General features: G+C 32.5%; 1 protein-coding gene across 2 annotated transcripts; it reads right to left on the reverse strand.

Moving 5' to 3' along the window:
• Positions 1 to 811: 811 nt before the first annotated feature.
• Positions 812 to 6,023, reverse strand: LOC107886871 (transcription factor SRM1). Of its 2 annotated transcripts, none has more exons than XM_016810967.2 (4): positions 5,879 to 6,023; positions 4,337 to 4,589; positions 3,862 to 4,255; positions 812 to 1,655 (listed from the first exon to the last, which is right to left on the reverse strand). In XM_016810967.2, the coding sequence occupies exons 3-4, from the start codon at positions 4,245 to 4,247 to the stop codon at positions 1,169 to 1,171; spliced, it is 873 nt and encodes a 290-aa protein (XP_016666456.1). In that variant the 5' UTR covers positions 4,248 to 4,255; positions 4,337 to 4,589; positions 5,879 to 6,023; the 3' UTR covers positions 812 to 1,168. The 2 variants fall into 2 exon arrangements, with proteins under 2 accessions (XP_016666456.1, XP_016666455.1); XM_016810966.2 differs by having other exon boundaries at positions 3,862 to 4,264.
• Positions 6,024 to 11,894: the final 5,871 nt, after the last annotated feature.

Below are 11,894 nucleotides of genomic sequence, written 5' to 3' on the forward strand. Positions count from 1 at the left end.
TCTAAATGTGATGAAAGGGGTGATAAAGTGGGGTTTCGATAAAGAAACCCAGTTTTGAAAGGGTGTGAACTATGGGCTCCCGATGGTCAAACAAAAGAAGCAACCAAACCAAGCCAAATTGTATATGCTTATGTGGAATGCATTATTTTTAAACATTCTTTAATTTTGCAATCCTGACAGTTGATATATTTGGCAGCTCTGCTTTTTTCAATGCCCAAACCCAATATCACAAACCAGAAATAAAAAAGCAACACAAGAATGAAGGGAATGAAGGGCTGGTTTTGTCTACTTCTCAACCAAAAATTCCCTGCATAGCATGATGTAAAACTGCCATATCATGGCCACATCAGGAACATTCCCCACATGACATGGTGACATTAGGAGTCTAGATTCTCGGTCTTTACATGAATTCAATAAAGTTGTTAATAGGACGGCAAAAAGAAAAGTTGGTAAAATAACATTAGTGAAATCTCTATAATTTTAGAAGTTCATTATGGTATTTCAGCCTGAGACCATATTTTACGCAAAAATCATTAGCAGAAGTTGTTTAATTAAGTTTAGGAAGAATATACCTATTGTGTGAAAATGAATTATGGATAGCAAAACCCGATCTGTCCTTTGAAATGTGCGCCTGTGACAACAAGCACCACATATACCTGATGGAAACCAACCATTATTGAGAACAAATAGCAGTTTATTTTACCTTGAATTAGTCTTCAAATCATATAATAGACCACCTGCCAAGCAACTCGTAACAGAAAAAGCCCATTGACCAGACATGTTCTTAAATCATTAGATACAGGAGTATATATATTATAAGCTGCTCTTAATAGCAAAATATGTAAAAGGTTATTTTACAGCTTTTGCCATACAATTTCTAAGCATTGACTAGTTCTAATGCTAAAAAGGGGAAGGGAAGAAAAAGAAAGTTTTCAAAATGCTGTCCTACCCATAAATCTGTCACATTTAACATTAGCCTATTCCATAGTTGCCTACATAGATACATGTAAAATTCTCTTGCTATGGCTTATTTAGAGATTAAACAAATAACAGACACATCTTGTGCTTGCAAATATGCATATCTTATTCAGGCTAAAATTGAAAACCCTGTAACCCAATATCTGCACAAGTAGTCTTCTGTCCTTATATTTGGCACCTAAACTGTAAATTACCTATGACTATGAGCAGTTGAATGTGGCATTGGGTATGTTGCAGGACCCATGTTCATCGGTGCACCAGGAACTGTGACTCCATAACCCATATGTGCTGAGGCAGGAAGATTCACTGGCCTTCCAACTGCAGAGACAAGGGGACCTCCTATTGGTTGCCCTATAGTTGGAGCACCATACATGCCAATGCCAGGCGGTGACGCGGGATGTTGAGAGGTCTGTTTGGCTGATTTTGCAGAGGAACCTCCAGCTGCAGCACCATTTGATTGACCAGTTATTGGTCCTTGGGATGCTATGTCTCCATTGCCAACACTGGTAATATCATGGATGCTAGATCGCCTCCTGTCTTTGTTCATGGAGTTCAATCGAATGAAATATTTTTGAGCATGACTTGCCACTTGTGTTGGCGTTCTTGTGACCACGAAGTTCCTAGATATGCTTCGCCAGTCACCTTTCCCGTATTTTTCCAAACCAAGAAGAAATAACCTGTTTTTCAAGATAAGAATATAGAGTGACTAAACATACCTTTGAAAACATAATATGACAGGCCTAAAACAAACTATAGATTCCGGGTTACGGACATTTCCTCAGGACTAGGAGAAGGTATTATAGACCAAATAAAGCTAAAGAATACGCTCTCTGACTATCAAATTAAGCGATGCTAATTCATCAAGAGAAAGGATACAAAACATTAAAGAAAAGAAAGAAAAAAAAAAAAAGAAAAGTTAACAACGCCCTTAGCTCTTTTAGTCATGTGCCTTTTCCAATATTTCAATTACTTAAGTACGGTAAATTCTTGTGCAATGATGGTTCTTTATATAATTCAATATACTGTATATGTCAATGATCACCATGCACAAACTTTGACACACCAAGATATATTTTTAGTGCATACAAAATTCATCAACACTAAGTTAAAAGGAAGTTTAAGATAAAGCTTAAGCCTTAAGCATAGACAGAGAATCTACTTCACATCCGAATAGTCAAATGAAATCATCTACAGGTGTAACGTATCGCAAATGTTAAATTACACAAACTACTTCATAGACGCCACTAATAGAATTATCAACCCCCAGACTCTATATCAGCAAGTTACAGTTAAATTTGGAAATGGGAATTAATCAGATGACTAGCAAGGAAAGTCTTTATCAAGGAATAGAAAATTCAACCAAACAACTCGTTTTTATAGCTCAAATTCAACAATTATTTCTAGTCTCTATGATTTTCTTTTAGGGTTCCAAGCCATGACAATATGTTCTATTGCTTTCGCACATTTGCCTCCAGTTTGGGGCAGTTAACCTTTGATGGTTGACCTTCACCATTTTGTCACTGGTTTTATAACATGACCAAATACACCCCAACAAGAGTGCATCGGCAAGCCACTACAAAATATAAACCTTCTGATAAAATTTGCATAAAAACATGACTATGATGTTTCGTTCCATTTCCTTCTTAATTTAGATAGAATGCACCTTATTTACATTATAGATGGTGACCATTCATGCACAAGTTCAATGATAAAAGTGGGCAACTAGTTCAAGTATTAGGGTAGTTTGGAAAACCTGCATGGATGGTCACTACATTTACACATTCTTCACTTAGCTCACAAAACCTTCTAAATTATATATGATATGGACACCTTAATAAATTTTGTTCAAATAAATGAGGAAATGACAGCATAATTACTATTTAAGCAACCATGCCATTTTAAAAAATCGATGAAGATTTTTTCCTTCTCATTTTTTCTTTTTCTTTTCTTTAATGATGTTCATCATTCGTAGATTTCCCACTCTAATAAAACCAAAAACAACAAAGAGAAGAAAAGAAAAGAAATGGAAAACAAAAGTTGACGGAATTTTTATAAGTGGCTCTTCAAGCAGCTATAATATTTTGTCATTTATTTGGACGAATCACTTATGGTGAAGAACTCAGTTGAGATTAATAGAATTTCACTTAGCAAAATGGTAAAAGGGTAAAACTTTAGGGAGCATCTGTGAACTTTGCTCAGGTTGAACTGCTATAAATAGAACCAGGCATAGGTTAGTATTATTTTCACAAACTTTTTTCTTATACAGTGGTGTCACCCTCGTTAGTCAACTAAGAAGGCTAAAGTTAATCCACAGATAAAGGCCATGAGATCATCCAGGTGGCATTTAAAGATAGTATAGTTGTTCTCTTTTAGGGTATGATTTTTCAGGAAAAAAGAAAATGAACAACCAGCAACCACCGACAAGATCTCTCTTCCAATGGTAACACTGAAATTCCCTTTTCCCTTCAGTTATTTCACATCATTTCAGGATATATCATTCTATTGGCCTTCCACAGACATCAGGATCTTCACAGTAAAGCACAGCATTATAACCTTGAATAAGAAAGCTATGTAGAAGATCCGAGCTTCCTACCAACTAATTAACAATAATCATCAGAGGCACTTTTTATGGGTGAAAAGTAACTTTGGCAACCCTTTTGTCAAATAAAAATCAAAGATTCTAAACATGAACAGGATAGAAGATTCCAAGATAATCAAACCTTAACAAATGAAAGCAATTATTAAATATCAAGAGCGAAAAGAACACTATGTATTAAAGTTAGACGGTGCAAAATAAAACTTAATCAAGATACTTTTAAAGGTGCATAGTCAATCCAAATGAAAACAGAAAGTAAAAAGAAATTTAAACAACAACTAACTCACCTGTGTTCATCCTCTGTCCAAGCAATCCCCTTACGACGTTCCTGATCCGACCTTGAGTTCTTACTCCCGTGATTTGAATCATTGTTACAATGACTTAAATGGCCGCTTCCCTTCTTACCAGTTCCTTCATCACCGGCATGGCCAGTTGAACCCTCAAAAGAATTATACGGTGGGAGAGGCACACAACCTGATACAATCCGGTTAACATCATCCTCTAGAAGCTCATAGTGTTCTTTAATCTCTTTCAAATTTTTCCCAGGTACATCAGCTGCAATTTTCTCCCACCGATCCAAAGAGTCCTCTGGATAAGTTGCAAGGGCATTCTCAAATGCCTTATCTTGCTCCCTGCTCCACTCGGAGCTGTTGACTGCTTCCTCCAGAGTCATAAGCTTGTCTGAATCCACTATCCAGAATAACAGTAAGATAGAAATGAATTCCGCTAAACTTCCAAATTAAGATAGTTTGTAATCCATACCATGAATTTTCAAGAATACTTCCGAGGTAATTTCAAAAGTGTGCTTTCTCTAACAATAGATCTAATGGAATACTTAAATTACGGAGAAGCAGAGATGCCGTGCAAAAAAGAGAAAGTAGACCCAGAAAAGGCCAAGCAAGCAAAACCAGAGATGAAGTCCGATAAAATTCAGAAAGCTCCAGTGGAATATATGAAGAATTCAATAATGATTAGCTCCACGGTTCAAAAAATTGGACTCTAGTGAATTGCTGACCTATTGATGAATGAAAAGGCATAAAAATTTAGTTAGACATCAGAAATATCCTAAAGCTAATAAAATAGCATTTTGAATCATTAACGAATAGAAATTAACAAACAGTGAATTCAACAGTAAGATGTTTTTGATTATGAAATTTATGAAAGGGACAATGCAAAAAACGAATAAAGAAAACTCCAGAAAGTAATTCAAGTTGCAATGCCTAATTTGAACAAAAATTCTACTTGATAACAACAGTTTTAACAGCACAGCCCCACATAAAAGTTATCTTGCTACAACCTCACTCTTTTCAATTACAGCAAATGTTGTTTTTAATGTTAACTAGGGTTCTTATGTTAAATTTACAGCAAATCTAAATGATATTCTTTTTTGTTCACAATAGAACAAAAAAGAAATGAATAAAAAGCTCAAAACTACAATTTGCATTGAGGAGGGTACTTTAAGTTTCAGTGTTTTAGAAGTTTCATTGACAACGGTTTTTAAAGTTTGTGTTAACAATTTGGGATTTAGGGCAATTGATTCATAGGTCCATAAGAAATACATTCTGTGATTCAAAACTTAAACATTTGCAATCCTTTAAAAAAAGAGAGAGAGAGAAAAAAAATCAGTATTTTATGTGAATTAAGAAAAATAAAACTTAAAAACAATAAACAAAAGGAATTTGGATGGTTGCCATGATTAGCAAACAACCATCTTAATAAAAAAAAAGTTAAAACCCAGAAATCAAGGCTTCTTCATATAAAAATATCTGATTTCTAATATTTTAATTCTCCATTTTTCAATTACTGAATCTTCAGTTCCTTGGGCGAGAATTAAAAAAGAAAAATCACCTCAGATTACTAGCTGTCTCGCTAAGTCATTATTCAAAAACAAAATAGAATAACTGCAGAAAACGCCATAGAATGAAAGAGCATTTACTACTATGGAACTGGCAGTGACACTATCACCATTTCTGACAATTTAACCGACGCTCAGATAAAAACTTTTATTATCTTTTTTTCCTAATTATGCAAACAGCATCGAATCAAACAACGAAAAAAATATCAAAATCTTGCGTTTTTGTTTTTTTCTTTTAAAGGAAAATCTCTGTGATATAGTTTAAGTTTACTTATTATGAAGAGTGAAATTAGAGCCTAATAATAACAAATTGGTATTAATTGAAAAAAAGAAAGAAACAGATAAGGAAAAGGAAAAAACTGAAAAAGGCAAAAAGAAAAAAAAAAGAATGATGTCGATGGGTTCCTGAAAAATTCACAAGTTGCAGGATGGGTCATTTTGATACTCACTTCAACAGCTAATTTCTTTCAAATAAGACAGTTGGGTTTGAAAAGCGCCGAAACCCTCTTTCAAGTTGCTCACTCGAGAATCTGCGTTTTCCCATGAATTGCTGACAAGATAATAATGTGTGTATATATATACATACATACACAGAAAGAAAGAAAAGAAGAGGGAAAATTTTTCAAAGAGGAAAGAAAATTTTTTTTCCTTAATTATCGATGAAGAATATATAATTGGTTAAAATTTGCTACAATATCCTATACTCTTCATATATTTATAATTTAGTCCCCTTGTTTTATGTGTTGAATTTAAAAAAAAATTAACAACGTTAATAATTAAACCTGAATTTTGAAATATAAAAAGTAGAGAAACTAAAATTCTAAAAATAAAAGTACAAAAATTAATTTCTAATTTTATTAAGAGTACAAGGACTTATAGCATATTAACCTATTTTCTTTTATCTGTTTTTTTTCTTAACTGTTTTGTTATTTTTTAAAAATTGAGTGACTAAAATGAAATTTAGATAATTATTTTATTAACTAATTCAATATTAAGCGACTGTTGTGATTTACCTATTTATAATTCATTTTCTATTTGTTGTTCTGTTTATGAAATATAGCTATTTAGGCAATGATTGAACTGTACTATTTATGAAAATTAAAAAAAAATTACATTAACTTTTATATGTTTTAATTTTGTAAAACATTATATACTTGTATAACTTTTAATATTAACAATTGATACTGTATAAGTGTTTATATATTTTATATTTATAATATTTATATTAATTTTTATGATATCATATTTTATCATACTTTGATTTTTTTTTAAAATATTGGTCAAAATTAAATTTAGAGTGCGTTTGTTTTGTAAAAAATTATTTACAATAAAATATATGAAAGTATATTTTGTATTTGTTTCACTGAAAAAACTTAATTAATTAAAAATAATTTATATTATATCTGCCTTTTTTATAAAATATAATCCATTCACAACTCATAAATAAGAGGATAATGTGTTTCAATGCATTCAAATTAATGTTCTCCTACATTGACAACAATGCCATATCAATTGAGCTAAAACAAAATCGGCAAAAATAATTTTTTTTAAATTGTCTTTGACTTTTAAAAAGTATAAGACTATTTAAAAAGGAATAAAAAAACTCTCTTACAAGAAACATAAATTTTAAATAAAAATTAACTTGAATCCAATTAAATATTATTATAATAATATTTATAATTTTAATTTTCAAAAATATTTAACATTAAAATATTCATATCAATTGTTATAATTTTTATATTATTAAACATACATATTTATAATAAATTATTTAAATAATTAATTTTATTTGTTGTTTTGATAAAATTATTTAATTTTACAATATTATTTAATAATTAATTTCAACATAAATAATATTATTAATAATTTGTTGAAAATATATTGTTAATATTTTGATAATAAATGTATAGATTATAAATTTATAAATATTTTATAATATAAAATATGAATAATTTTAAGTTATTATTAAACAGTAATTATCGCTTTCAGCTCTAATGTACCGTTATCAATTTTAATACTTAATAATTAAATTTTAATTTAACATTAGTTATTATTAAATATATAAATAATATAATTATTATAAAATAAATTGCGTTCGTTAAATCACAATACTATAATATTTTGTAAAGAAATTTTTATTTATTTTTTTTACTTTTCTCTTTGCTTTTTAAATGAATAAAAGTGGGACTCATCAGCTGCTTCTTTTACTTCAACTTTCAACAGTGAAGTAGCGGCCAGTAGAGATTTGTTGCTAATACATAAAGTCCCATAACTCCTTCAGCCAAATGTCTCGTGACTAAAATTATATTTGATAATATCAAACAACAGGATTAAAATTTTCAATAAGAAGTGCCGATTTTGACATAAATGCTGATTTTAAAAATTAATTTTGATTTTGGGCCGATTTCTGGAATATTTTAGGGAATAGTTTGATTTTAGAGAAATTATGACACATTTTCTACTTATTTACCAATTTTCTCCATTTAGTATTCAAATTCAATTCTCTCAAGTTATTAGTTCTTGATTTTTTATTAAATTTCTCTAAAATTCTTCTTGTTTTAATAATTTATTTGGTATTTTATCCATTTTAATTTCTTTTTATAATGATAAATACTCTTATTTGTTTCGGTGACAATCATATTTTCTACATCCAATTGCAAATATTAAGAAAATATTTTTTATTTTTTTAATTTTAATTAAATTCATTATTAAGTTGTTAACATTACTAATTTTTAATTTTTTTTATATCTAGGCCGAATATCGAATTGTGGAGACGTACATACACAATCTATCATCGAGGGCACCGTGTCTAATTGAACCATACTTGCAAAAGGCAAAATTCTTGCACGTGTCTCGTATGCTAGTGGGTGTAGATTGAATCTCACACTTATCAACGCATTAGTGGAAAGATAGAGACCCACACATTCGAGGATGTACAATCACACTCGAGGATTTAGCTGTACAACTCGATTTACCAATGGATGGGGCAGTTGTCATGGGATCAATCATCATTCGCGGTCGAAGCAGCATTTGCAGGTAACTATTAGGCAAGGCGTTGAACAAATTTTTCTGTAGCTAGATAGAGATGAAATGGTTAGAAGATAATTTCGATTATCTCGACGACACCTCAAGTGCCTTTGAAAGAGAACAACACGCCTTAGCATTCACCCTAAGGTTAATCAGTGGTGTTCTAATGCCCGATAAATCTCGAAATCTGATACATCTAAGGTGGCTACTACAACTCATTGACTTGAAAGAAGCGGGCCGACTCAATTGGAGATCAGCCGTGTTGGCCACACTATACTGAGAGATGTGTCAGGCGACACAACCACAATAAATTAAAATCGATGGTTGTATACTCCTTCTGCAATATTAGGCATGGTACCAACTACCATTTTTATGTCATCGAGTTGACTCCCCTCCCACTTGTAATAAGGTAAAATTCATTTGATAATATTATTATCATAATATTTTTTAAAATAATTTATTATTTGAATAGGTGGAACAATCACGTGTCATGTAAGGACTATCGGATGAGCTCAAAGATATCTAGCTACTGTTAAATCAACAATCGGAAGATGAGGTTAGTTTTTAAAATTTTCAATTATATATCTAAGGATTTGGATTTTAATATCATGTAGATAATAAAATTTATTATTTTGTACTATAGTTTGAATGGATGTCGTACACCAATCTGAGAATTCGAGCATACATCTCGACCAAATTTTTGGCCAATCCCAATATTTGACACGTAAAGATGTCATTGATAGTTTACGCGACGGTGAAGATGCACAAATCCAATCGAGTGATGCGGCAGTTCAAGTTTATGCAAATTATTTTGTCATCACCCTAAGACATCATACCACTGCACAAGGTTGATTTGCAGAGGAAACTTAATGAAGATTGGCCCAAATTCCACAGGTAATTTATCAACATTTGGGAGCATAGGTACAATTTCTTACCTAGTCGCGAACCATTTCTCGTTCCGGAATTGGCGACCTCTCCGGATTACATGTCATGGTTCAGACATCATGGCAAGTCATATCTTTTGTCCAAAAAGGCAAGGACTAGGCAACATCGTACTATGAGGCCAAAACAACCCCAAAAAAAATCCTAAGTTGGGAGTGCATGCCTCGATGGAGTCATCATCAACTCCAACCCAACACGAGGCACCAAAAGCTGCACCACCTCCTGATCAGTATGATTCATATTATTTCGGTACTTTCACTAACCCCGTTATTTTTACACAAGCATCACACTATGCGCCATTGTACCCTGTTTCAACATCTTATGCAAGTATGTTTTTTGGACCAACTCCGTCTCCAACACCATATTTCATGCTAATATCGACAACACTAACTTATCCGCCACTTGCGTCCCCAGTACCATATTACACGCTAATGTCTATAACAACATCAACTTATCCACCACTTCCGACAATTCCAACATATTATCTGCAACCAAGTTATGCGACACCACGGAGGAATGAGATAAAGATGAAGTAGCTTGAGGTGAAGACGAAGACGAAAAAGATGAGGAGCCGAAACCCTAACTTGTATGAAGAAATCTGTTTCACAATCAACACCTATTGGGTTGTGGCACACATTTAACCCGACAACATTGATGATTTTGGAAATTAAAATATTTTTCATGTAAATAATCATTTACATTGTTAACTTTTAATTTGCACTGTATACAATTTTTTCAAAAAAATAATGTATTTTAATATCAATAATATATACTTTTTTTGACCTACGAAGAAATGGAAAAGTTATTTATATCTTTATGAATTTTACATAAATAATAATCAATATTTACAATTTACAAAAAAATAAATGAGAAGCAATGAAAAAATGAACAAATTGTCTATGAAAAGAATGAATAAATGTGTTAATGAGGTCCTGTCCTCAATGTTTCCCCCAAGTGTGAAACATGTTGGCCTCGTATGCCCTGAGTTCCTACAATAACTACATAGCCTCGGTTGGTCTGTCTTCTTCCAAATATCCATATTGCCACATATTCGAGTAGAATTCGATCGGCCTTTTAGCTTGCGATGCCACAAAATGTTTAGTACCATTTCAAATGAAGCTCCCAATACAAGCGACCACATTCTTTCATCTGGGATCGATAGGAATTCAGATTTCCATACGTTATACATGCGTTCTAGTTTGTACATTTCGTCAACATAGTTCATGCAATCCAGTCATGCCAAGGCACATGCAGCAATTGCATGTGTGCATGGAAAACAAAGTGCTTGAAATCTCTCACAACCGCAGGTCCATTGTCTTAAGTATACATGGTATGCTCCCCCGATAATACCTTGGTCGGGTCTATTGAACTCTATAACCCAAAATGCTAGGTTTGGGCACGAGTGACACACTACAAACATAGAGTTTGCTCTTTTGCATTTTCTCTAATTTCTTTTATCACATCCTCGCACCAAATGTGACTGCTCTAAATCTGTCCGACATATTTTTCCGCTTGCTTTGGAAATAAGGCTGTCAATCGAAAATATGTCTCTTTGACCACTGAGTTTATCGACAAATGGCGCGTCCCTTTCAGATGAAATTTATGCATTCCATTAGGTTAGTTCTCATGTGCATGTATCATAGACCTCCATTATACAATTGAGTCCACAGCTCGAAGGGTATGTTTTCAAGGTAATCTACACCGCGTTCATTGTTAACTGCAACGTCTCCAACATTTCATGAAAACGATGTTGGACAAGTTAGTACCCTGTCAAAGAAAAAACAGTATGTTCATGAATGCTATAACACCCCTAGCTTGTCCCGATCGTCAGGACTGAGCTACAAAATGCTACAGTATAAAACGAAACAATTACAAACCTATAACAAATAATTTGAGTCGAAAATCACTAACTTATATTATATAAATCATTCAGAGCAAATTTAAAACCTTTCCTGAGCTTAATACGAACTTACGTAAGCTTTAAAGTTACCTAAGATTAAACAATGACCAAATTGCAAAGTCTGAAAAGTACATGGCAAACGTTGTGACGAGATTTTCTCTACGTTATGATGTCGTCAAATAGTATGTCACGTCACGACGTCGAACTATTTGACGTCGAGATGTCACATACTATTGGTCGACGTTGCGACAAGGGAAGATCAACGTCGAGACGAAGAACTTGTTTTTGGTAAAATTTGGCCATTTTGTACTTGCCCCAAACCAATCATCCAAATAGGTCATAAGAATGCATTTGGCATCATTTAAACATGTTCAAAACATACCAATTCCATATCAAAACATAATATATAATCATCTAATCAATCTACAAAACCTATATGCCACATTTGGCACCAATTCATGACAAGGATACATGAATAAATGCAAGCCATTCCACCTATTTATACCATTTCATATCACTTATCCATTCCATACAATAAGTTGGTTCATATATACTTAACTCATTATAATTGCCCATCCATATATCCATAGCTATGA

Source organism: Gossypium hirsutum, chromosome A03 (genome assembly GCF_007990345.1).
Source record: "Gossypium hirsutum isolate 1008001.06 chromosome A03, Gossypium_hirsutum_v2.1, whole genome shotgun sequence".
NCBI lineage: Eukaryota > Viridiplantae > Streptophyta > Magnoliopsida > Malvales > Malvaceae > Gossypium > Gossypium hirsutum.